Source organism: Blastomyces gilchristii, assembly GCF_000003855.2.
Source record: "Blastomyces gilchristii SLH14081 genomic scaffold supercont1.18, whole genome shotgun sequence".
Lineage (NCBI taxonomy): Eukaryota > Fungi > Ascomycota > Eurotiomycetes > Onygenales > Ajellomycetaceae > Blastomyces > Blastomyces gilchristii.
In genome coordinates, this window is record NW_003101665.1 from 579612 (window position 1) to 604456 (window position 24845).

General features: G+C 39.1%; 5 protein-coding genes across 7 annotated transcripts; 1 reads left to right on the forward strand and 4 right to left on the reverse strand.

Annotated features, from left to right (window-relative positions):
• Window positions 1-472: 472 nt before the first annotated feature.
• On the reverse strand, window positions 473-3974 carry BDBG_07248. Of its 2 annotated transcripts, none has more exons than XM_031723006.1 (3): window positions 3475-3974; window positions 2935-3409; window positions 473-2854 (listed from the first exon to the last, which is right to left on the reverse strand). In XM_031723006.1, the coding sequence occupies exons 2-3, from the start codon at window positions 3083-3085 to the stop codon at window positions 1011-1013; spliced, it is 1995 nt and encodes a 664-aa protein (XP_031580069.1). In that variant the 5' UTR covers window positions 3086-3409; window positions 3475-3974; the 3' UTR covers window positions 473-1010. The 2 variants fall into 2 exon arrangements, with proteins under 2 accessions (XP_031580069.1, XP_002622296.2); XM_002622250.2 differs by having other exon boundaries at window positions 2935-3391; window positions 3475-3960.
• An 8068-nt stretch (window positions 3975-12042) lies between these two features.
• On the reverse strand, window positions 12043-18174 carry BDBG_07249. 2 transcript variants are annotated; one of them, XM_031723008.1, is made up of 9 exons: window positions 18136-18174; window positions 18048-18065; window positions 17591-17965; window positions 16594-17487; window positions 15555-16443; window positions 15071-15333; window positions 14656-14994; window positions 13843-14585; window positions 12043-13795 (listed from the first exon to the last, which is right to left on the reverse strand). In XM_031723008.1, the coding sequence occupies exons 6-9, from the start codon at window positions 15231-15233 to the stop codon at window positions 13583-13585; spliced, it is 1458 nt and encodes a 485-aa protein (XP_031580071.1). In that variant the 5' UTR covers window positions 15234-15333; window positions 15555-16443; window positions 16594-17487; window positions 17591-17965; window positions 18048-18065; window positions 18136-18174; the 3' UTR covers window positions 12043-13582. The 2 variants fall into 2 exon arrangements, with proteins under 2 accessions (XP_031580071.1, XP_031580070.1); XM_031723007.1 differs by lacking the exons at window positions 16594-17487; window positions 17591-17965; window positions 18048-18065; window positions 18136-18174 and having other exon boundaries at window positions 12043-14585; window positions 15071-16212.
• Window positions 18175-18782: 608 nt separating this feature from the next.
• On the forward strand, window positions 18783-20956 carry BDBG_07250 (uncharacterized protein). The gene is made up of 3 exons (XM_031723009.1): window positions 18783-19204; window positions 19297-19505; window positions 19585-20956. The coding sequence occupies exons 1-3, from the start codon at window positions 19124-19126 to the stop codon at window positions 20321-20323; spliced, it is 1029 nt and encodes a 342-aa protein (XP_031580072.1). The 5' UTR covers window positions 18783-19123; the 3' UTR covers window positions 20324-20956.
• On the reverse strand, window positions 20333-21221 carry BDBG_07251 (uncharacterized protein; the record flags this gene model as incomplete). Its single annotated transcript, XM_002622253.2, has 2 exons — window positions 20333-20850; window positions 20995-21221. The coding sequence occupies 2 exons, from the start codon at window positions 21219-21221 to the stop codon at window positions 20571-20573; spliced, it is 507 nt and encodes a 168-aa protein (XP_002622299.1). The 3' UTR covers window positions 20333-20570.
• Window positions 21222-21293: 72 nt separating this feature from the next.
• BDBG_07252 (phosphatidyl synthase) lies at window positions 21294-24575 on the reverse strand. The gene has a single exon (XM_002622254.2). The coding sequence runs from the start codon at window positions 23907-23909 to the stop codon at window positions 22290-22292; it is 1620 nt and encodes a 539-aa protein (XP_002622300.2). The 5' UTR covers window positions 23910-24575; the 3' UTR covers window positions 21294-22289.
• Window positions 24576-24845: the final 270 nt, after the last annotated feature.

Sequence of the window (24845 nt, forward strand, 5' to 3'; positions counted from 1 at the left end):
TCTACCCCCTCTACTGCCTCTATCACCCTCTCCCCCTATCACTCTCTTCCACCCCGTATCACCTCTATCATCATTATCAGATTAATCAGAGGTATACAAACTGCAGAGCCAGCTGTTCAATCTCATCTGAATTCAAAGAAGTGCACATGACATCACATGAGATCATGTTACAGAGAATTTAGCAGTGCATGCTATGAACACAGAGATCAAAAATGAATATAGAGAAAAGTATAAGAAATGTAAATACTGTAGAGAATGTATGAAAAGAGCAGAATGAAAAAAAGAATGAAGATTTGAAGATTGATCTGAGCTGTATAAATCAGAGCATTTAAATATTTTTAATGAAATGTTGGCAGAAAATAAGAGGTCATACCGTCATACGCTATAAACGCTATTAACATCATATTACTACTATTTTTCTTATCATGAGCTTACTACAAAACTCATCTAATACTTACTAATACTAGCTCTCTTAGCTTGCACATTTATTTTACTATAAATAGCTCTATCTTTTGTATGAAATTAGATATAATAGATACGGAGTATAAAAGTTATAATAAGAGAAGAATTATTCTATAATCAATTAAAAATTGTTTTACAATCAATTAAGAATTGATTATAGAATTGATAGTAAATAATTGAGTAGTTTCAAATTAACAAGAAAAGATGTATTGAGCGAGGTCAGGTAGTGGCAACGGGCCACATTTGCGAGGTCAGCTTACATAACGAGGTCAAGTGGCGCACTTAGCGAGGTCAAGTTTTCTGCTTCCTGAGCTAGCAACCTCTTCAATCAAGCAAGCTTTACACCTTCCACATATCCACCAGTAAAATACAAAATAATACAGAATATAAGAGAAGTGACGCGAAGAAAATATAGTTACCGTTCCATTTCGCTGCCGCTCAACCCGCTTCAGCTTCCGATACCATGCTCTTAGTAGAAAACTAGATACTCCTTTTTAAAGTACAGAAACCAGAGATAAACAAAAAAGATATGGCCATCTAAATGCCATCTATCCCCCTCCCCCGGCTGCTGGCGTGGCTGTACCATCCTGACCCTGAACCTGCTGCGCCTGCACCAACGCCTTCCTATACTCCTCTAACGCCTTCCCCAGTGCCTTCACCGTCGGCTCCAGAAGGGCATTAACCGTCTTCTCCCCACCCTCGACCCCCTTCAAATTCGGCCGAATATTTTTCCCCGTCGACGCCATGACTTCCCTCGCATGCTGTTTCAGCCTTTCAATTTCCCCCTGGCGCTCCTTTTCCGCCTCGTCTGCCACGGCTCTAATACGATCTATGGCGCGGTTCAACGACTCGACTAGGGACGCGATTTCGCCTGCCCGGTCCGGGTTGCCGGATAAGAACGCTTGCCAGAATTGATGTAGGAATTCGGTCGTGGTGGCGTGCGTGAGAGTCAGGCGGTCGAAGATGGCTGGGGGGAGACCGCAGGTTTCTGGCGAGGTCGTGGAGGGGGAGGATAATTGGGATTTGCGGTCACGGATGGCGGAGAATATCTGGGAAGACGCGGCAGCGAGGGCCGCTCTAGAGCCGACCCTTTCTTGTTTTGATTTCGTGCTCTGTTGTTGGTTAGGGGTATCATTAACATTATCATCAGCGCTGTCGGTTTCCTCAGGCTCAACAATGCGGTCCAGTCGAACGTCACCGCGCTTATTGGGGGGGAACGTGGAGTCTAGGTCGTTCTGTAACGTGTGGAGAACCTCCTGAGGATCCTGCTGCGCAAATGCCCGTGTCTCCTCATCCTCCGTAGGTTTTGTCCCAGTGAAGAAACGACTTTGGTCGCGCACATTCAATGTAATACGCTTCAACTCCTCATCCCCGCGAAGATCACGAAGCTGCAATTCATTATATGCCTCCTCACTCAGCCCAATCGGTGCAGAAGGGTCAGCATCAACCGGCGTGACATTCGCGATGATCTTCTCACTTAACGAGTTCAATGTCCGTATAATTGGCACTTTATCCATATCAGCAGGTCTCATGTCGAAGTATGGTCTATTTCCCTGCCTCTGGCTATGGTTCTCCTCATTCCCCTCAAGATCAATAATATGTGGCACATTCGCCGTCCACGAACGGCCCGCATACTCGTCGACCTTAAGATACTTATCTAGAATCGGATCAGTCGCATCCGCTTCCGTCACCCGTTCACCGCGCAGCTTCTTAAACAACCGACTCTGAAAAAAGCGCGACCAGAACTGCTGCTCTGTTAGTTTGGGGACATTCTCATCATACACTTTCTTCACCAGCGGATGCTGGCTGAATATTAGCTGGATCTGTTCCTTGCTAATATTAAGCTTAGTCACGTTATCCTCCACCCGCGGCTTCAACGTTGAGAGTACGTTATATGACCCGCGCGTCTGCGACTTCTCAATCGCATGCGCACGCAGCAGGTGCACTCTCGTCGACCAAAACTGTGACACAAACTGCGCACTACTGACCGTTTCGGCTTTTGTGCGAAGCGTCTCCATGAACACTCTCTGCAGTGCCGGATCGGATTTTAGGAGGGATTGCTGTAGTTCTGCGTCCGCGATTAGCCGGTTATCGTCGTCCCACGGAGGTTTCCCGGCCACTGACGACAGCGCATTCGCGATTGCCATGGCGGCTGGTGCGCCTTCTTTGGCCGGAGCCTGCCCTGTCTTTATTGCTTGTATGGTTGCGCTAAGGGCATCTTTGATCGCATCAGCCTCGGCACGGGCGTTTGGTCCGGCCGTAAAGGAAAAAATATACTGCTCCGTGGCACCAGGCGGGGCTTTGTGGGGACTCGGGCTTGGGCCAGCGTTGGAAACTTGTACGAATACCTTCAGCATGACTTTCGGACTTGTCGCGGGGGTTTGTTGGAGGTCTAGAGTTGAAAGGGTTCAAAAGTTAGCAATCAAGAACATCCCACCTGACGGAAAGAATGATCGGGGCGAGATAACAAACGTGTAATATCCGCAACTTTAATCGTCACCGGCGACAATCCGGAACTACTCCCCTTAGGTGCCCATGTAATCGATTGCCCGTCCGAAGCCATCGTCAGGGAGCCATCTTTCTTCTTGTATGCCACCGCCTGGCTTTCCACACGAGCTGCCATTGATTCAGTCCTGCCTCCCCTCTTCTTCCAGATTTAGTCTTCACGTTTCGTAAGCCCCGTCGTATTCAATAAAAGTCAAAAAGAAAGGTAAGTTTAGGATGGGTTAAGGTATTGCGCTGTTCGACAACCCTACTCAACCTCACTTTACGTCCAATATTCGATCCAACTAGCGTAGATTCCGGGATGCCGCAGCAGATTTTCCAGCCGGCAGCTGATATAGTTGAATAGGTCACCGTCGTCTACTGTGACGAAACTCTCAAATCGCACTTCATTCATTCGTTCATTCACTCATTCACTCGTAGTCCCCTTCCCTCAATAAATCGTCTCGCGATACCGTCAGTTATCGAACCGAAAGTGGGAAACAAAAGAGAGAGAAAAAAATGACACACCAAAAGTCGTTATCGCATTGTTCAACGTAAATGGTTCGGGCGAGGAGGGCGAAGGGCTGAAGAGGTTCTCGAATATATCCGGGTTTAACTTTTGCAATAGAGCAAACTAACACACCACCCTCCCACCTGTCGATGAGTTCCGCTCCGCAATAAATACCCCAGAGGGGGGTCCTAACGGCCCTCCCCCGTTTCTTTTGATTCCCTCCTACCCTTCCCGCCGTTGCGCGCTAGCAGGCTCGCAGCCTAGCTCCAGATACTCCTCCGTTAATCACCTTTCCGTCATGAACGTTGTATCGTATATCTCTCGCGTCGGCCGTGGATTGCGATAATGTTGAGAGAGCAAAGGTAAAACAAGCACTCTCCGCTTGGAAAAAGGTGAAGATGTAGTTGCGTAAATATTAGAGATAAAGGAGATTCTCAGGTAAAATATAATATACTGTTATCACTCTTATCCCCTAAATAAAACACAGGCGGGTAGAGTCTTTAAGATTGGCCTTGAAAAGGTAGGGTAGAAGACCGCTGATTAATTGCCCCGGAGCTTGGGCTGGCCGGGGGTTACGTATATCATGTGATTTATGCATATAGTCATGTGATCTGTATAGATCTCCATATGGGAAGAACGTAGGGTTATTACACGACCGGATTATGGTTGTTCCACCATTTCAATCGGCGACACGGTCGCCGAGCTGTAAATCATAGTATAATGATGAATGAATGATGGAATCACTGTAAATAAGTGATAAACTGAAAAAATCAATTATTATATTGATAATGTCACTGAATTTAATCTATATAATCACTAATTCTAAAAATCATCTCATTTACTGATATTATTCTCTATTAAAAATCACAGACACTTCTATCTAAATTCTTCTGAATTGACTGAACTAAGTTTCTTTTATAGTCTTCATTTCTAGTTATATTACTCTCATTGATCACATCACTGAACTTATAAATTAAGATTTACAGATTAGTTATAATCTAAGAGACACTGTTATCAGTTATCTGATATTTAAAAGTCTATATAATTATTAATTTCTGAATAAATCTGAGAATTATTTCACTGACTCTAGCTTACTGTTTCAGTGATTATTTCATAAGTTCAGAGACTCAGAACACTCATCAGAGTCAGAAGATTAAAGAAGAAGAGAGAGAAAGAATTAATAACAGTGATAGAAAGACTGATAAGAATTACAGAGAGAGAAAGAGAATTATTACTATTAATAGATTTCTTATTACTACTACTCTTATTAACTGTATTACTGAGAAGTTTGATAATTATTTTAAATCAGTTTATTATTTTATATATTTCAATGAAAATACACTGTGCTTTCTCTCTGATACTATTAATCAAGTTTATAAGATTTTTTATCACTGCTTTTTAACTCTTATAATAATTATTAATCAATCTCAAGATCTCTCACTGAATAGTAAGTTTTATATTTTCAATATTTAATTTTCTCTTTTTAATAATAATTTTCTTCTTCTTCACAGCAATTTTCTTCTTTTCAATCTTTAATTTAATTCTTTCAATATTCAACTTAGTCTTCTCAATTTCAAGTTTGACTTTTTCAGTGAGACTGATAGATATATTTAAAACTTTCAATGTGATAGTTATACTCTTTATTTTTTAATTTTCTGCTTTCTGTCAGTATGTCTTTGCTTTCTTGATTTATTTGAATAAATTCTTCACTATCTTTAACATGACTGACATGATCAATTCCTTTATAACTGTCAGAATGATAAGATAAAACTCATGAATTCAGACTAGATTTTCAATTTCATTATTAAATTCATTAGAATATATTATATAATCTTTCTTTTTATAGTTATAGTTTAAATATAGCTTTATACTTTCTTTAACTTTATTATAAACAGATTCAATATGATGAGAAAAAATATATGAGATATAGTACTCATACATTATTGACTTACTAGATTTAATAAGAGTATTCAGTCTGCTTATTATTTCTTTCTCTTGTGCTTTTACTGCTACTGTATATATGCACTTGAAAATGTCTCTGATCATTTTAATGTTGTTACTGCTGCTGTTATTACTGTTATTACTACTGTTGTTACTGCTGCTGCTGCTGCTGCTGTTACTACTGTTACTGTTACTACTGCTACTGCTGTTACTGCTGCTGTTATTAATATTACTATTATTACTATTACTGTTATTACTGTTACTGTTATTACTATTACTGTTATTACTATTACTATTATTACTGTTACTGTTATTACTGTTACTGTTGTTACTATTACTACTGCTATTGAATAAAATAATAGATCACTGACATTTTTAATATACTATGTACATTAGATATCTTGATATTAGAACTTTTAATATTTAAAGCTTTCTATTATAACTGACAGAATACTAATCTTACTGAAGATAAGAAGAGCTGAGTAAACTGAAAAAATCAATATTTGTATTATAATATGATTGTGAGAAGAAGAAAGAAAGAAAGAAAGAAAGAAAAAGAAGATAATAAGTTATTCTTCTTATATATATTATTAATTCATCTTTGCAGGTTATCATGCAATGAATGTAAATATTTTCATATTTTATCTCTGAGTGTAATCAGTGTATCTGACAGATTTCATTCATATCTTAATACTTTCTGCACAGGCTATTACTGAATGAATTACAGCTATTTTGAATATAAAATCATTTCTATTAACTAGAAACAAGTGTTCAACACACTGTTAAAAATATATCTACAGAATTCAAGATTTTCTGATGCAGTGAAATCAGTGAATTCTCTGCAGTTATAACTATATAAATTACAAGATAGAGAATATAATAACTTTCTTCAGTAAATATCAAGACAGATATATTCTAATTATATATATTAAAGTATATATTAACTAATTTATATATAAAACTCATAGAAAACTAAATATATTGAAATATAAATAGATTATATTAAAAATCTCTACATCACTGATCTATCTTTTATTAGAAATATTTCTGAAAATTTAATCTTTTTTTATATCTTCTTCTATACATTTTTCATCAGATATCTTTTTTTTACTATTAGAATATTCTGAATTATCTCAGTAAAGTTATCTCTGATAATTTACTAATATTCAGAAATATCACTTATCAGATCTTAGAATGTTAGAATATTTTATCATTATAGTATAGCTGCAGCAGAATTTTTATTTATATCAGTATTATTAAATATTTTAACCTGAGTTGTAAAATTAATATATATCTCTATTTTTCAGAATCAGTTTCTAGTTTTTCAATCTGAAGTTTTCAATTCAATATCTTTAACTAATGAATATTTAACTTACATTTCATATATCATTATTCTCACTCAGAGAATCAATCAAAGTCAATAATTTTCTACACTCAGTAAAAAATCAGAAAGAACTTTTCAGCAGTAAATAAATCATAGAAGTATTTAAAGATGATTAATTCTTTATAGTAGTTATATTATTATTATTATTATTATTATTATTCTTTCATTATACTCATATGCAAGCGGAGCTTATAATGAGTCCTTGCGTGATGTTAAATACAGGTCAAGTGTTGATTATACAGGAGAAAATACAGGTGTTGAGACCACACCAAGATAACAAGAACATAGAAAAATACAAAGAAGTGACAATTAGATACATGTGATAATAACTTCCCAGCTCAGAAATATAGAGTGATTCATTGAAGTGATTTGTACATCTCTGTATTTATTAGAAACCTGAGGTGCTTGAGTTCCAGATTTAATGTATTCTCTGCGGGTTTCGAACCCACGCGCCTTGGTTTCCCACGCCAAGGCGCTACCGGGTGGCCGCATTAACCATTCGGCCACCGGGGTATAGTAGTTATATAATCTGATTATCACTGAACTTTCTCTGCTCTTTATCTTCTCTCATTGAATATAATTCTATATTAATAAATGATTAACTAAGTTGATTAAAAAAATTTTAATATTTCACTGAAAAGTTTTAAATTCTTCTAAGATATCTCACTGAAAAGTTGATATATTTACTAAAATTTAATACTACTTATCTTCATTTCTTTGAGAGTTCAGAACTTTTATATTTTAATTGTATTCAGTATTATCATTCTGCTGAATGAAAAGATGTATGATATTTTATTCTTTATTTTTATCACACTTACAATCATTCAATTCAAATTATCTTTGTTAAAAGAAAGAAAATACATTTATTTTATCTTCAAATATAGACACTGCTCTATTAACTGAATTTTCTTCTCATATATTTCTGCATCTAAATACTGAGTTCAGTGATGTCTTTTTAACAGACTACTTGATATCAGTGATGAGTTTAACTTCTTCTTATCTGACTGATATTTATTATTACTGTTATTATATTCATTCTATATTCAGATATATTAATATTGAATTTCTTTTAAAATCAGTGATTTGTCTTATTAAATCTATTAAATAAAAGAGTTCAGAGAGATCTAGTAGAGCAGAATTCATAATAATATTTATTTTCAGAATCTTGATAGAACTCTGATAAATTTATAATATGAATAGAAATATAATAATTTAATTCTTAATATTAAATTAATGTAGATTGTCACTGATTATGACTCTTATTAATATATTTCTTTTTAGTAATTCAATCTCATCTCTTTATTTTATCAAGATTATTTATTCACTTTATTTATATCTTTTCAACTATGTAACTTTTTTCTACAAATTATATTAGAAAGTAAAATATTATATCTGTTTAATTAAAATTTAAAACACTATCTATTATCTGTCTCTAGATAAGAATCTGAAGATAATCAATATCTCTCTTTCTCAGAAACTGTAAATGAAGATTTCACTGATAGTGATTCAGATATTAATACTCTCAGTGAAGAAGTATTACTATTCTCAGTAAGTTTATCACTTTTAATATCTCTATTATTATAAAAACTAACATTGTCTAAAGACAGAGTTATATAATGAGAATGCTACTGATAATATTGAGTATATTAAGTAACTTTTAAAAGCAGCTGCTGAGAAGAATATTTTTAAAAATAATAATTAAGAGAATTCTGATGAGTCAGTTACTAATAATATTAAAATATCAGCTACTGATACAATTACTGTTACTATTATTAATCAATTTATTGATTCTGATTTAGTAATTGATATATCTTATAAATACAGTAACTTTGAAATGAATTTATTTATTCTGACAATGAAACTCTGAGCTGAAGAGTTAGATATTTCTTAAAAAAACTATAAATCACTACTGCAAATTCTGTGTTTATTGAAGAATATATTATTAATAAGTCTGCTCTCTGAAGATCTATCAACTCTGAAAAAGTAATACAGAGTATAATTTCTAATTTTATCAGTTAAGAAAATCTCAATTTCAATAGTATTATTAATATAAATACTAACTCTGAGTTCTGCTTAGAAAAATCTCACTGAATTCTTTATAAGATTACTATACTTTTAAAATCTGATTCTCTTAATATCTACTCTTCTTAAATTCTCAACTTTTCAGTGATAAATGTATATAGAAATGACAGAAATTATCAATAATTTCACAGAGTTATGATAATCTCATAGTTAAGAGAGCTCTGTTAAATATTATTTCAGTAAATTTATCTAATATTTATTAATAAATAAACCTATTTTTTCTTCTGATTTTATTCAGTATCAGTGTGAAAATCTTGAATGCTACTGTAAATCAGAGTTGAATAATATATCTTATATTAAAAGAGTGTATTTTATTAGATATGATTACTGATATTCAGATATAAAATCTTATATAATAGTTCTGAAAGTTCAAGAAGCTATTCACTATACTCTACAGACTGTATAAAGATTACTGTTCTTAAATTCATTATTTAGTCTCTTTAAAATAATTATAATGAAGAATGAGATGAAATATATCTTAATTATTCAAGTTCTTAATCAACTTAATATTTATATAAATATAATATTTGAATTGAGTTCTGATTTATCAGTATATAAGAGTTAAGATCAGTATTTTCTTCACTGAGTTATAAGAACTAAAACTGAGATGATTAAGATATAACTATATTATAAATCTTCACTAATTCAGACTGAGTTGAAAATTATAGTATATAAATAAGATCTTTTGAAAAGTATATTTTACTCTGATATATAAGTTATTTCTCTATTATATCAATTATTTATTGATGAATTTAACTTATATCAGAATATATACTGAAGCTTGATAAGTTTTTATTTAATTTCTGTACTAAGTGTTATTAAGTACTCAAAGTAAAATAATATTTTTATTCTAATTTTTAATTCTTATAATATTAATTTTTCTGATATAGTTACTGCATTATTATATAACTTATCTATATTAAATTATAAGAGAGTTATAATAAATATTAATAAAAAAAAGATAAGAGTGATTGCATTTTATATTATATTTCTTAAAGATATATTACAGTAAAATAGTAATACAGAGATCAAAGAATTAACAGTAAGAAAATTATATTAAAACTGTTTTATTAATAATAAGAATCAATCAAATCTGAACTATAATCTATATAATAATAGCTGATTTCACTATTATATATAATATCTTCAGATTAAACTGAATGATCTGCTAAATTCTATATATAGAGATTAAATATATTAAGAGTAAGAAATAATATTACAGACTGTATCTCTTTTTCAGATATATTTAAGTTTAAATTTAATCTCTTTTTTCTCATCTAATTTATATTATAGTGAGTTCACTAATATATCAGAGATTTTACACTTATTGCTGATTAGTATTATTTTATCACTGTATAATCAGTTAAAATACTTTTAAATATTATAAATATTCTCTTTTTCTTACAGTTGAAATTGTCTGCAGTCACTGATTACTTATCTCAAGAAGTATCAGCTTTAAGAATATACTTAAGCTTTAATCATTATATCTCTTATCTTACAGTGTAAGCTTAAGAAGAAATGACTCAGTTCAGTAATTAAGTAGATTATTTCTATAGTATTTTCAGCATTAAATTAATCATCTATTAATCTTATTATTCAGATATATATAGTTATTATAAGAAGTAATAGTCTATTAATATCTTAATCTCTGAGAGAAAATAATTCTGAAGTAACTTATTAAATCATACTTACAGTCTATTAATAGCTATAATTTCTTATTAAAGTTATAATAAAAGTAATGATAATATTTAAATTATTCTGAGCTAATTCAGTTATTAGTTATCAGTCATCTTCTACTTTAACAATGAGTACAGTTACTATATATATCAGTAATTATATTAAAAAAGCAAAGCTTATATAATATATAAAGAATCAGCTGAATATATATATTAATTTATACTATATTAAGCTGATTAAAGAATACACTGTATCTAATAACTGCAATGTTCTGATAGAGAAGAATAAGTATTAAGATTATAAAAATCTAGTATAGTGAATAAATTATTAGAATATAAAGAAGATACTACTCTTATAAAAGAGCTTTCACTGTATTTTATAACTAGTATTAAGAGATTCTTTTAACAGATCTGACTTACATCTGATACAGAAGATTTAATAGCTATATACAGTTTATTCAGTATTATTCAATAATCTGTTAAGAATGAATAAAGAATTAGATAATAATAATAATTCACTGAACTACTTTATTAAGTTAAAGTTAATAAAAGATTATATTATTCTGAAGATTTTTAGTTATCTATTATTAAATAAGATATCAGAGAAAGTTAGTATATAATTTATAAATCTCTTAAAGCTTAAACTTCTTTATCTCTTTCTTAATAAGCTGTGAGAATTCTATAATATTAATTGAAATAAGCTCTTAGTTTTAAAACTAGATTATTATCTGATTCTTTTCTATAATAAGTTAACATTCTCAGTTCAGTATATTTATTAATCAATCAGTTATTGACTTATTACTAACTTATAAATTAGAAATTATGTTCACTGAATCTCTCTTATAAAAGAGAATATTATTTAATATTAAGAAGTAGAGCTTAACTGAATTATAATTATATTTATTTATAAAATGAGAGAAGTTAAGTAAATTTTCTTTATACTTATTTCTCTATATTATATCATACATGATTATCTACTGAATCTACTGATTTTATAAGAGAATTCTGATAATTACACTATTATTGAACTGCTGATAATTTAAAAGACAGTATTATATAATATTCTGATACAGAATAGTGATAAAAATAATGATTATTTAATATATAAGTCTCAGATAACAAGATATTTGTATTATAATTAAAATATCTTATTTCTTTAAATAGAATAGATAGTTAATGAATAGCAGTCATTGTACTGAGTAATAGATAACTAACTAGCTTAATAGTATTAATTTCACTGACAGAACAGTATACAGTGTCTCATAGTATCTTAGTAGTATTCTGATTATAATATCTGTCAATTACACAGTTACTGAGTAGTATCATGATAATGTTAGGAAGTTCTGTGCTGTCTCAATGCCATCTTGATATTTAATATTCAGCAACATGTCACTGAATATAATGGTGGAACATGTGTTACAATCGGCGACACGTGACACGGGTGGAATGGTGGATCCACGGTGTAATCACCGTAAATTAACCCTACGTTCTTCCGGTAAGGCTGGGCGCGAGCAAACGAGCAGCTACAATTGATTGGGGAAAGAATTGTAAGAGGAAGTTGTGAAAAGAAGGGGGAAATAATACATACAATTGTTCAAGCATAAGTTTAATAAAAAAGAATGAGAGTGGCATGTTTCAAGTACAACAGATAATAGCACACTATGTTAGATGTAATTCATGTACAGACTCAAAAGTGAAAGATTCTCATGATTGAAAAGTAAGAATAAGTTAAAATGACAAATAATACAAAAGATAAGAATATCATTTCAGAAAAGAAAGAAAAAAAAAACTCAAAAACTAGTAGCAAAAGAGTGATCAACAGTCAACAAAACACAAACTTCCCCCTCTCATTCAATACCTATGTGCCTGTGTGCCTTTTTTATTTTTTTTATTTTTATCAATTCGCTCTTTTCTCCCCTCTCTGTGAGTCCTTCAAAAGAAAGTAGCGACATCTGCTTACTTGCTTTGCGAATATGGAACGATGGATATTTTGAGTGAATGTCAATGCCAACACCAGCAAGTACCATGAATAGAAATAAGAAGCAGAAAGAGCGCTATCTTTTCCAGACTCAAATGTGACTTTTCCAAGGCACGAGCGGGAAATATATGGAGAAGGGTAAAATTTTATAAGGGCGAATAAATGAGACCGAGGGCGAGGGAAGCAGAAAGAAAAAATTAGCAGTCAAATAAACATTAAAGACATAAGAGGCGTGGATAAGAAGAATATGCTGAATTTTAAACTCGCTTGCGACAAAAAAAAAGTTGACAAAAACGCTCACGACGGAAATATCTCAAGGGATGTATGACTACTAAGAACACATCATGGTCGAAAAGGAGGAAAAGAGAAGCAACAGAGGCAACGAAGGCAGAGAGGAAATTTGGCACGCTTAACAAGGGAAAAACAACACCAAAGCCGGGATAAGGAAAAGGAAAATGAGAAAAAAAATTATTCCAGAAACACCCCAAGATATCAAAAATGTCACAAAGGGGGGATATATTAGTGTAATGAAACAATCACAAGAACGGTACAAAATCTGCCATTGCCAGCAGGTAAAAGGGAGGTAGGATACTCAATACTTAATCCCCGCTCACTTCTTAAACATATAATGCCCATACAGCCCCCCAACATCCCCCACCGCAACCGGGATCTTCCTCATTCCCCACCAGCGTGCCCCCATCTTCCACGACCGACGCCCATCATCCGGCTTCACGGTCGGCTTACCCTGTCGCGTTCCCAACGCCGGTTCCCGCACATACCATCCCCGCCGCCCCAAGTCTCGCACTAGCCATCCATTCCCATATTTATTCGCCCGGCTGCGCTGGCGGAGCGGGCTGATGATTTTTTCGCTAAGTTCGATTACATCAAGCGGCGCGCTGTGTGGGGTGACGAGGAGGCAGGCTTTGGGGTTTAGGAGGGCAGCTTGGGTGACGTGGGGGTTCCTGGTGAGATCTATGTAGCGGAGCTGGGATGGGATCCAGGCCCGGCGTGTGCTTGGGTTGACGCCGTTGGTGTTGGTGTTGGCATCATTGTCAGAAACGTTATTATCGGACGGCGGTAGTGCGAAGAACAGGTTGATGTCGCTGATGGTAAGGTTGGCAGAATCGAGACCGAGTTCTTCGACGTGCTTGGAGAGGCGGAGAAGACAAGGCATGTTCGATGAGCAGATCTTCGCCCCGCCCAGGTTCACCGAGCGGAGGGTCGAGGTTAGGCAGGGCAGGAGGGTGTCGACGTCCGTCTCGTCCAGGAGTTGGTGTCTAGAGCTATCAGTCATGACATTCAAGTAGATGAGTGAGTCCCTCACAGCTGGGTGTGTGGTCAAGAATTTCACCACCTCCGGTCCCGTGAGCTTCGTGCATCGCGAAATATTCAGGTGTGTGATGCGGGCAGTGTGTGGAATGGACATCAATGCAGAATTCGTAATCTGGGTGTGGCACACATCGAGATGGGTCACGTTGACTAGGCGCGGTAGGAAAACCTCGAACACGCGCGGAATGAGACCGCTACACTCGTGGAGAGACACCCGGCGGAGCGCTGGGAGGGTTGCGGGGAAATCAAAATCCTCAGTAACGGCACTGAGGAAGCCATTGGAGAAAATTGCAGATGAACACCCGCAGAAATCAACAGCGCGCAGGGACGGGGTTCGTGAGAGTAATTTTCGGAGTACGTCGACATTCACATCATCCTCGAGATGCTCTTGAAGCAGACACTCCTTTAGGTTTGTCAGCAACTCTAAGCACTCCAACAGGGTCTTGGACGTAAGGTTCTGAATCTCGACATTCATTTGCTGTGTGCGACCCAGCCCAACAGACGTGAAGTGGGAAAAGTCCAAGCGCCGGACAATGGTGCCTAAAGCGGGATACTGCTTGATGTGGTTCAGAGCCTTGGAGAAGATGATCGAGTGGGGTATGGTGATGTGTCGATAAAGGACACTAAGTGTCGCTGAGTGGAGTGTCCGAGAGGTCAAGAGGCACGAGACAAGGTCAATATTCCGTGGAGTGTAGCCATTAGGGGGGATATCGATAGCCAGATGGGAGATGATTTGATCTATTATAATTTGTTAATAACATACACCTATTCTAGGGGATTTAAATATGAGACAATGTAGAAACTATACCTAGGATCTCAGCGGGAAGTAATTCAATTGGCGCATGCCCCTTTCTGACAGTCTTCTTAGGTTCCTCTTGAACAGGGGTGATAGGACCCGAATCATTAACCTCCCAAGCAAAGCCCCTCGATTGGGCATTGCCTAACAAGCGAAGGTCACTGTAGCTCCTGCTCAGTCGCCGTCCACCTAAGCGGATGTGCTTCCATCCTAAAAAGGCACCGCAGGGGCAACAGAATTCAGGGGAATCGGAGGACTGCACTACAGCCTTGGCAGCAGCATTGCCCCCAGCTTTGGTGGTCTGTTTATTGGAGGAACTGTCCTCTGTATCAACGAATGACTGGGCAATTTCTACAGCCAGCAAACTTGGTTTAGTATACACCTGGGAGAATCGTAGCTGGTGTGGCAAAAGCTGGGGGTATATTACCTGTAGAGTCCTCCTTGATGGAGCCAAAAGAAGGGCGGCGAGAACTCTCGGAGCCAGAGGAGGGAGAGATATCTCTAGTATAGTTGACAGGTTTTTGAAAGTAATCCGGCTGGTGATGGGGTTGGTGCTGGCAATTGGCGGTGGGGAGAGCCTGGGAGCTCATTTCTCTAACGGGGGTTGTATGTAGTTTGGAGAGTTGTAGCAGATAGATGGATGTAGTGGCGAAGGATGACGGTCATTACATGCAGAATGAGGTGTATGGCCTTGGGAATTGGGATATTAGCGAGAAGTGTCTGGAGGAGAGGTAGGAAGAGAGGGAGAAAGAGAGGGAGAATTGAGGAGAAAGATGAGAATTGAGGAGACGAGGAGACGAGGTCAGGCGATGGCAACAACAACAACGAGGAGGAGGAGGACAAGAAGAGAGCTGTGGAGCTAAGGCCTGGGTTTGGGGTTGGAAATTACCCAGCAATACCGCCATACATACCAGCAGCAGTATCCTATTGGCCGCAATGTGGGGCGGGCCGCACTCGACGAATAATACAGTACGTACCGTCACGGACGATATTACGGTATGGGAAATTTGGGGAGCGGGGTCACGGGACACAGCAGGGATTTCTGTGGGCGTAATTTATTTTGCTGCTACGACAACTCGCATTGATTGGGGTCCAGCGGCCAGTCGCAGACGTTACTGTTAGTCACAGATTGCCCCTCCAGCGGAATCGGGGCGGAATATCCTCAGCAGCGGTATTACTTGACCGTATCCTGTCTGTTTTGGCTTGCGCGAAGACGGGGGGAGAGGGGGAGCGAGAAAACGGCTACCCCGGCGGATGTGTTGCTTGCGTACGATAGGCGCAGTTGATAGGAAGAGGGAGAGAATGAGTGTTTTGCAGGCAATAGTAACGATATATTGTGAGAACGAGTAAGGGTTGATTGATATCCGCAGCGAGTACGTAAGAATAGGCTTAGAGCTAGGGCAAGAGGGAGGCAGGACAGGAGATGGGTAGATATTAAGATTAATTAAATATTAGATTAGTGTAAGTAAGGGCTCTAAGGAGATGCCCAGTAGTTTGATGATAGTGAAGAGGAAGAAGAGGATGAACAGGAAGGATGAATTCGAAGCAGCGCAAAATAATGTCAAAAAAGAGTTTGGACAAAAATATTTTTATATTAGAGTTTTGTAGATGACTGGGCCGGGGAAAGTTCGCCTCTAGCTGCAACAAATGGCAGGGCGAGACTTCTTGGACATACATACGTATGTAAAAGTATATCTATCTATTCTTCGATTTTTTGAGGTCGGATGATATGAAATCATCCTTTGACGATTGTTACCATATTATCTATCGCCTTGTACAGTACAACTTCTGGTATAGTCTCTTGACATTCATTTCTGTCAGTGACCATAGCATATGGATTGATGTTGGGTTAATGATTGAAGGCTACGAATGCCATTCCCAGCTATCTGGATACCGGGAGCGGCTGGGCTAGAAAACTCAAAATTACAGAGAAATCATAAGAGTACATACCTCCACAGAAATATATTATGAATACGGAGCAACATAGGCTAGTGAACTATACCTGGCTTGGGTTTTCTGCATTATGCACGGCCTTCCTGGTCCCCTTCCCCTTAGCGGCGACACTTACTGCGTAATAAGACGCTACTAGGGCGTCGTATTGTTATTATTGTATGGAGTAATGAAGCAGAAAAAGGCCAAGCTTTCTCGCCCATGTTCAGCAGACACATCCATGTAACTCCACAGGCACTTGGGCCAAAAAGAAACCAGTGGAATATGTGCTCCTTAGCGGCTGATTGGCGGGCTTTCAGGATGTACCGCCAAGGAGCCCAGGTTCACTGATAGCGAACACCAGCGAAACAGAGGGAGGGTCGTAAGAATGAACTGATAGTCTGATACGCAGTAGTGTGGAGGGGAGGGGACATGGGCAAACGTCGATATTATTAGACCTTAACGCACTCCGTAGTCAGTCCAGAATTGGACTCCAGATAATATATCGAACCCGATAACCTCCAATGCCATCTTCCTTGCTCCACGTCAAAAAGACTTGATTGGAGCGACTTCGTGTCAACGAACACATAGGTAACGCACATCGAAACCCTACTCTGCGACGGAGATGCCTGCTAGAAACAGAACTTGGGAATGCGGTGGCGATAAAGCGCGCGAAAGAAACTCCATTCTCCGTCGACGGGTGGTGTTGTTAGTGGTTTGCTCTCTCGCCTCAGCATCTAGATATCTCTTAGTTGGTTTCTCTTTTGCTGTGCTGTGATGTTTTAGTGACCTCTCTCATGTTTATCTTCTGCCTGCGTCTTTTTCAAATTGTTAGGCATTAAAAATATCATGTTGATCTCGAGTGACACTAAATACCACAGTCCCCTCTAACGATATGACAACAATCGGAGCTCCCTAAATCAAAAATGTTAACTAATGTTTTACCGAGCTAGTGCCCAGCTTCTGCCTCTTTCTCTCCATGAATACGGCTGTGAACGGAGCTTTCTATTGATCATACCTGTGCCGCCATTGCTGACTGACTGTCATACCCTTGCTTGGGGTGCATAGCGTGTCAACAGATTCTAACTAAAATCCCTGTATTGAGGGAGAGCAGTTAGCTTAGAGAGTTTGGCTCTGATATCCGCCTGTAATTCATGGTTAAGAAAATGACCCATTGGGTTTGGCGGTTGGGGAGGGAAGTTCAAGGGAGGAAGGTCTTGGTAGAGAGGTTTTACTCAGCGTATATCCGGTCTACCTCTTTTTGATGGATCGATATATATCGGCATAACTCGACATGCTAGCCCGGTTGGGACATGTTTCATTTCCCATTCCTTTGCGCAAAAGAGTTGCCTCGGAAAAGTGATTAACCTCAGAAAAGGTGTATGCATAGTGACTATGTGGTGGTACATGTTAGCAAATTTTAATCTGTAAGATCTTTGACAAACGGACTCAAAGGAGTGACATCTCAGACTGACATGATCAATGCTAAGCTGCTGTAAAAAGCCAGTGTTTTAGTTTTGCATTCAACAACATCTCAGTCTAGTTAATGAATTGTATACTTACAGCAAATCAGACTCTCATGATGTTTTCATGTTAAAAAGCTTGAACATAATAAAAAAAATTTGACTTAGTTTTTTAACATCATATTTAACTTTAGCATTCTTGATAGATCAACAGAACTTTCACAGCTCAGACTAATCTATGCTACTTATAGTTATAAGATCTTGAGTCTTCTAAGAAAATATACTATCAAGTTGAGGCATGCATACATATTTTGAGTCAAAAAATAGTTCTTATTACATCTGGTCTTCTAAATGAGATGGAAGACAGACATCTCTATATATCTACATGTGTGTGCGTTTACAATAACAGTGGCTTGGGTGGAAGAAGCATTTGCAGGAGCAGAAGGAGCTATTATAAGTAAATAGAGATGATATATTAAATATATCAAGTGCAAGTACTTTTAATGAAATACTATTATTATGAGTCTAATTAAAATTGAATCAAAATCACACTGAGCTTTTTTTCAGTTTAGCACCCTAAAGAAGTTCTTTGGCTACATTAACTACATAATCCAGCCAGCGGCCTTGTCGCTTCTTGCATTTCAGGGACAACGCAGTTCATCCATCGAATATCAAGTTCGAAACTTCCAAAGGTGACGAGTCAATCGATGGCGCTTCAACAACTTTATCTTCGTTACTGCAATTATGCCGAGAACGCGCCGTCTCCTGCGTGAGGAGATCACATACTCAGTTGCGAAAGAGCGGGAGGTCAATGTCCTACACCAATTGGGCTCCATGACCAACAAAATCGGTTCTTCAGCTACCTATATAACAAACGCGTCTGGATGAAAGGAGTTGTTGTTCATCGTCTGGGTTTAAGATCCATTGAAGTATGCCATGTGACAGACATGAAGAATTGGTTTGTGGCAGCTTCAACGTTTGCATTCTAGTTACCATTGATACCTGGAAGGACAGGCAACAACAAGGTCAACGTGTTCTCCTTCGCTTCCCGCTTCCATACCGTGTTGGAGAAGACTTCCGACCTGGAAATGGGGATGAAAAGATACGATGCGAGGCCGGTGCCTATGCATGGCTTGAAGAAACTGACCAGATGTGCCAATTCCACGATTGTATGTTTTTGCGATGTCAACTGGCGAAACTGTTTGAATATTGAAGGTTCTTCTTGTCAGTGGTGGTATGTTCAACTAATTGGCCGATGCAGTTCACTCGAATTGATAACCTACCCTTTATAAACCGATGCTTTCGATATTTACATCGCCGACTGTTGTCATTTTTTGGCCTTCCAGTGCCTTCACGCTATTACCGCCATTCAAACAGAACCCAAACTTCTCAAGATGGTGTCATGGGTGCGGGATATCTGCTAATCGAGTGCATTGACCAAGATGGAGAGACAATGCTCTCAAACACTTGGTTGGAGAAGCAGAATGACATCAAATTACGGACCAATCTTTTCCGAGATCTCTCACGGATCTTGTTGAGCCTTAAATAGCCAAATACCCTTGCCACACATTGGCTCCTTCATCATTGACTACAATGGATTCTTGCGTTTAAGTAATCGCCCCCTTTCAATTGAGATCCAGCAGTTGGAGAATGAGAAAATCCCAACCCATATCCCTCGTGATTACACCTATTCTACTGTCGAGTCCTATGTGATGGACATGCTCGCCATCCATGACAGTCAGCTCCAAAATCAACCTAATGCAGTGAACAATCTAGAGGATTGTGCCTCTCAAATGTCTGCACTGGCGGCAATGCGAACAATATTTCCATTGTTTTTCCAGCAAAAGTTCCGCCGTGGACCTTTCACATTTACATTGACGGATTTGCATCAAAGCAATATATTTGTTGATGATAACTGGCACATCTCACGTCTGGTCGATCTTGAATGGGCATGTTCTAGGCCAATTGAAATGGTCGAAATGCCTTACTGGTTGACAAACAAGGGCGTGGATGAGATTGACGCAGAAGAATATAATACCATTCGAATGGAACTAATGGCCGCTCTGGAGACCGAGGAAACAAAACGATCCAGCTCTGCTGGTTTAGCTGACATTGGGAGATCAATACCGGGACTACCAGCTACCATGGAACAGGTATGGGCGTCGGGAACTTTCTCGCGCTCTCCAGTCCCACAGGCCTCTTCAGAATATTCTACAACCATATCCTCCCCTTGCTATCCCATCATCTTTCTGAGGAAATCGGGGAGGTCATGCCCCTTTTATGGGTGAAGGATGTAGGGAAGTTTGTTGCGAACAAAATCTCACATAAGAAGAGATATGACCAAGACCTCCGGACGGCTTTCGAGGACCATAACTAACAGTAGGCTATCTACTGGCGATACATGATAAAAAAGATTTAATACTCTGGTGCTCTTATCTAGCTCCGAAAATCCTCCTCACAAAAGATTGTGCAACAAATATATGGTTTGGTTACTGGAGGTGAAGCTTCCTATGATGTTACCATACTCGCTGATTTTTACTTTCTCCCCTTATCATGTCCTCCGCCTTCCTCCCCTTCTTTTCCGAAATATTTATCAACTGCTTCACCCACAGCCCTAAAACCCTTCTTTGCCTGGTTTATATCCCTCTTCCGTTGAGCTGCTCTGCCCGAGGAACTGAGTTGTTGAAGCGCCCTTACATCTGCCTTTACCCTCACAGTTGCTTCTTCGATAGTTGCAGCTTCATCAGAGCTACGTCGATCGGCATTGTCGGAATCTTGTCCGTCGGGCATCTTAAAAGACTCATTCGGCCCAGATCTGAACAGAGATTAGAATATTTTAACGTAGATATATTTATTTCTTGTAATCGTGCCGAACTTTGCGATTAGAAAGGATATGAACCGTAGATATCAAGTGGGAGTAGTTGGGCCTGGGTTAGAAGGATTTTGACTAGCTAACTACCTATGAGTGCGATGGACATGGGACCATGCGAATGCCCATTGATCCTCCACTATCCTCCGGATTTGGTCGACATTAATAAAAACGCTGGAAACGGACGAAAATTGACATGGGATTGCGAACTTCGATCCTCGCGAAATGCATTGTTTAGTCCTTGCAGCACCAGCGCCATACGTGGCATTCGGAATTTGGTTGACATTTGCTGCATTCATTGGGATGGCCTCTGCCATTATCCTCAGGTGGCTACTCGGACCCTTCCGTCTGCAAATATTGACCTCATTCCGGCGAGGTACGAATTCTATGACGAGCAATATCTGCACAAGTCTTGCTGGATACCGTCACCATTCTCCTTTGCAAATTTATACACACAATATTACAGGTCCACGAGTCAGTGCCAGTGCATATCACGCTTTTAAGGACAAGGGCCCAGGTCAAAAAATCAGTCAGGATGCAGACAAAGTAGTTGGACCTCATGTAACTTGGAGTGTCTTCCAAGAAGACGCCGAAGACGAGTGCTGGCCAATCCCCTGCATCATTCAATCATTCAGGCTGTATATGGATTCTGTTGCCCTTCACGTCCCCTAGCCTTGAAATGTACACCCGAGGACCTGGTTGCGAACCCATTTTGCCAACACGGCATCTATTCTACTAGATAACTTGTGTTTAACTATGGCATAAACACATATAGCGTGTTGTTATAAGTGTGGTCGGACTCAATTTTCTGGTAGCAGCTTCGAAGCACTGCATGGTGCTTTCTGATCTAAGAACAAGACTTAACAGATACTCCTGTCTTACCTGGTTTGAAAGTATTGAGACTACATTGTCACAAGCCAGAACTCGGATTAACTGTTGCAAGGGTATGAATTATAAATTGGCGAATGGAATGTAATTTCTCCTGAAGTTTGGAAGGGGTTTGATTTCCAGCGAAATTCACGAAATTTTTGTAAAGGGCAGCAAGTAGAGGGTAAGAAGGTAGAGAGTAAAACCATAAGCATCTCATCAAGAGCTACAGCTCTCATGAAAATAGGTTGCTAATGACATGCCATGCCGTACGGTTGATACATTCATATCATGACTGAGCAAAAAAGGAAATACATTGAAATACACCCAACCGTCCATAATCAGATCATAGCCCCAATACCCAAAATGAAAAGAGTTGAGAACAACGAGACAAAGAGGGAAATAAAATGGAAAGATGAAAAGGATAAAAGGAAGAAAATGACAGAAAATTCTTTTAGGGACCTGATTCCAATATAAAAACCGTTTTCTCCAGTCCTTTTTTTTTTAATCAGCTCCGACTACTCAATAGCCGAAACATTGCCCTCCCCATTGAGAGCAGATTTAACCTTCTCGTTCCCGCTCCACCGAAGCTTGAACTCGTGGCCTAACTCCTTGCGCACAGTAGCTTGCACCGCATCCAGCACGGTATCAAACACGCCAAAGTTGGCTGGACTGTTCTCGTCATTGCCCTTACCCTTGAACACACCGGTCCGGACCAGGCAGGTGTTCCATCCATACATGTTCCCACCAATGATGTCAGAGGCCGGGTTGTCACCAATCATGTAGATGTTTTCAGGAAGGATGTGCTCATTGTGGATTTCCTTCATCCACGACATGATGACTTCATCTGCGTACTTGTAGGTTGCCAGTTCGGGCTTGCCGTAGACCACTCGTTCGAGATCTCCGCCGGTCAGTGACTTGTACATCGTTTCCAGAGCCATGCGGAAGAGACCCTGGGTCATTCGGGGAAGCTTGTGGTCTGCTTGGAAGATGATATCGCCCTGTGAGAAGTAGATGGGCATCTGTTTGGCGAGTGGGTCCTTGGCCTTGGTCCGCAGGCGGCCGTTCTCACTAAGGAGCAAGTCCATGATTATCTGGAAATCGGTGGCATAGTCACGCGAGTCGGCGAAGACGAGGATAGCATCGAATGTTACGTTGTCGAAGTCTTGGGGTCTGGCCTGTTTGCGGTCCTCCTCGGTAAAGTTCCTCCAGGGGGAGATGCTGGGGTCCCAGGCGACGATGTCCTTAGGGACGACGACATTCTTAAAGCCGTACGCCTCTGCGGCAGCACGGGTTGTGAAACCCTCGCCGCCAACAACTAGGACGGTCTCATAGTATTCGGCAAGAGCCTGCATGGGAGTGTGGGATTGAATGAACTGTGCAGTAGAGATGGGGGAGCCGAGGATGCGAGATATTTGCTCTACGCGGTCTACTTCGGTCTTACCGCCGCCATTTGTGAGCAGGATATAGGGGATTTTAATTCCGAGCTCGTTATCACCATTGAGAAGCTCCATTACGCGGCGGGACTCGGGAATGATTTTGTCACCGTGGAGAAGCACACCGTCGATGTCGAAGGCAAAAGCCATATTCTTAGCCGCCTTAACCTTTTCCTTGGAGAGATCCTGGACTTGGGAAGCGAGGATGTCTCGCAAGGCACCAGGGACATCTGGACCCAGGGATGCTCTTGAAGCTCGGGGTGATCTGGGAATTGGGAGGGAGGTGCCAAAGGAGTTTCGGGACGCTCTCCTAAACTTCATCGATGGCGATATGCTCAGATTGTGTATGAGATGACCTGCATCACTGATTGAGCTCCTCGATGCGGGAACCTCGATGGCATTGCCACTCTGAAGATTGGATGGGATTGGGATGTCTTTGTAATCTTTCTTTTGGTTGCTCTCGCCCTTTGGCACCTCCTTGGGCGAGAGCATGAGATCAGTGTCAGGAATCAGAGACATATTTGCGGGTATCGAGGAAATTTGTATCGAAGTGGGATATCTTATGTATATATATATGTGTATATACGCCAAAAAGAGTCCTGCTTTTGGGAGAAAAGAGAGTGTAGATAAAAGGGGAGGGTGATAGTGAGTAAAAAAGAACCAAGAGTCCAAATAACCCTGCGACCCATGACTTTTATACATGCATATATTTATCGTTAGATAGCTGCCGGGAGGCAACACATCATCAACGCCTGAAGTTCCAGTGCAACATAATCAAACTTCACCGAGTAACATGCACTTGTCGAAGCAGAAGGATCCACCTCTAGCCCCCTTCATCCTCCCTAATTATTATCGCGCTACCCAGGAAGCAGAGAGGTTATTCGCTGGGATCCCCTCGGAGAAAAAGAGGATCTGCAGGAAGACCGGAATTGGAAGGCGGATGGAATTGAAAACTAATTAAGTTGAACTAACATTATTCTCCCGAGTAGTTTCATAAATCCAATATATTTCCATTATCAGTACTGGCCATATAACATCCAGCCGGTAGGAACTTGGGAAGACTGATCTTAGCCACCGGTGGCTAACAAGTGTCCCCTGAAGGCCCGATCAAACAGAGTAGCTATAGTCATCGCTAGGAGCTTCTGACGTCGAAGTGGCGACGCTGAAACGAGCTACAGGAGTCAATCCTGACAAGAGGCTCCGCTCCTTGCGGATATGCCTGGAAGGATTAGTTGCGGGCGGAGCTGCGGAAGCGGCTCCCTCCAAGCGTCTATTCAGAGATGGTATAATTGTTGCAGTAAGAATTGACGTCTTATGTACATGTACATTATTATTTTGGGTAGTAGTTTTGTGGAGCTGTCGTATCCTCGCGGGAGGCTCAGAGGTGGAGGTTAAAATGGAGCCAGGGCCAAAGCCCTAATATTGCCCAATGCGGTCGTGGCACCGCTAAGACGCGCCCTTGTGGATAACTCAGCGGATCAATGGGAACGCGCTAGCCGTATTGGCTGATAAACGCCATGGTCTAATCCTTTCCAACTATGACCTCATCCTGCTCCACGTGGTGAAAACTTTATACTCTAGCGTTGGAGCTTAAGTTGAAGTGCGCCCCACTTACCACAAGAAGATGCTGTGAAATTA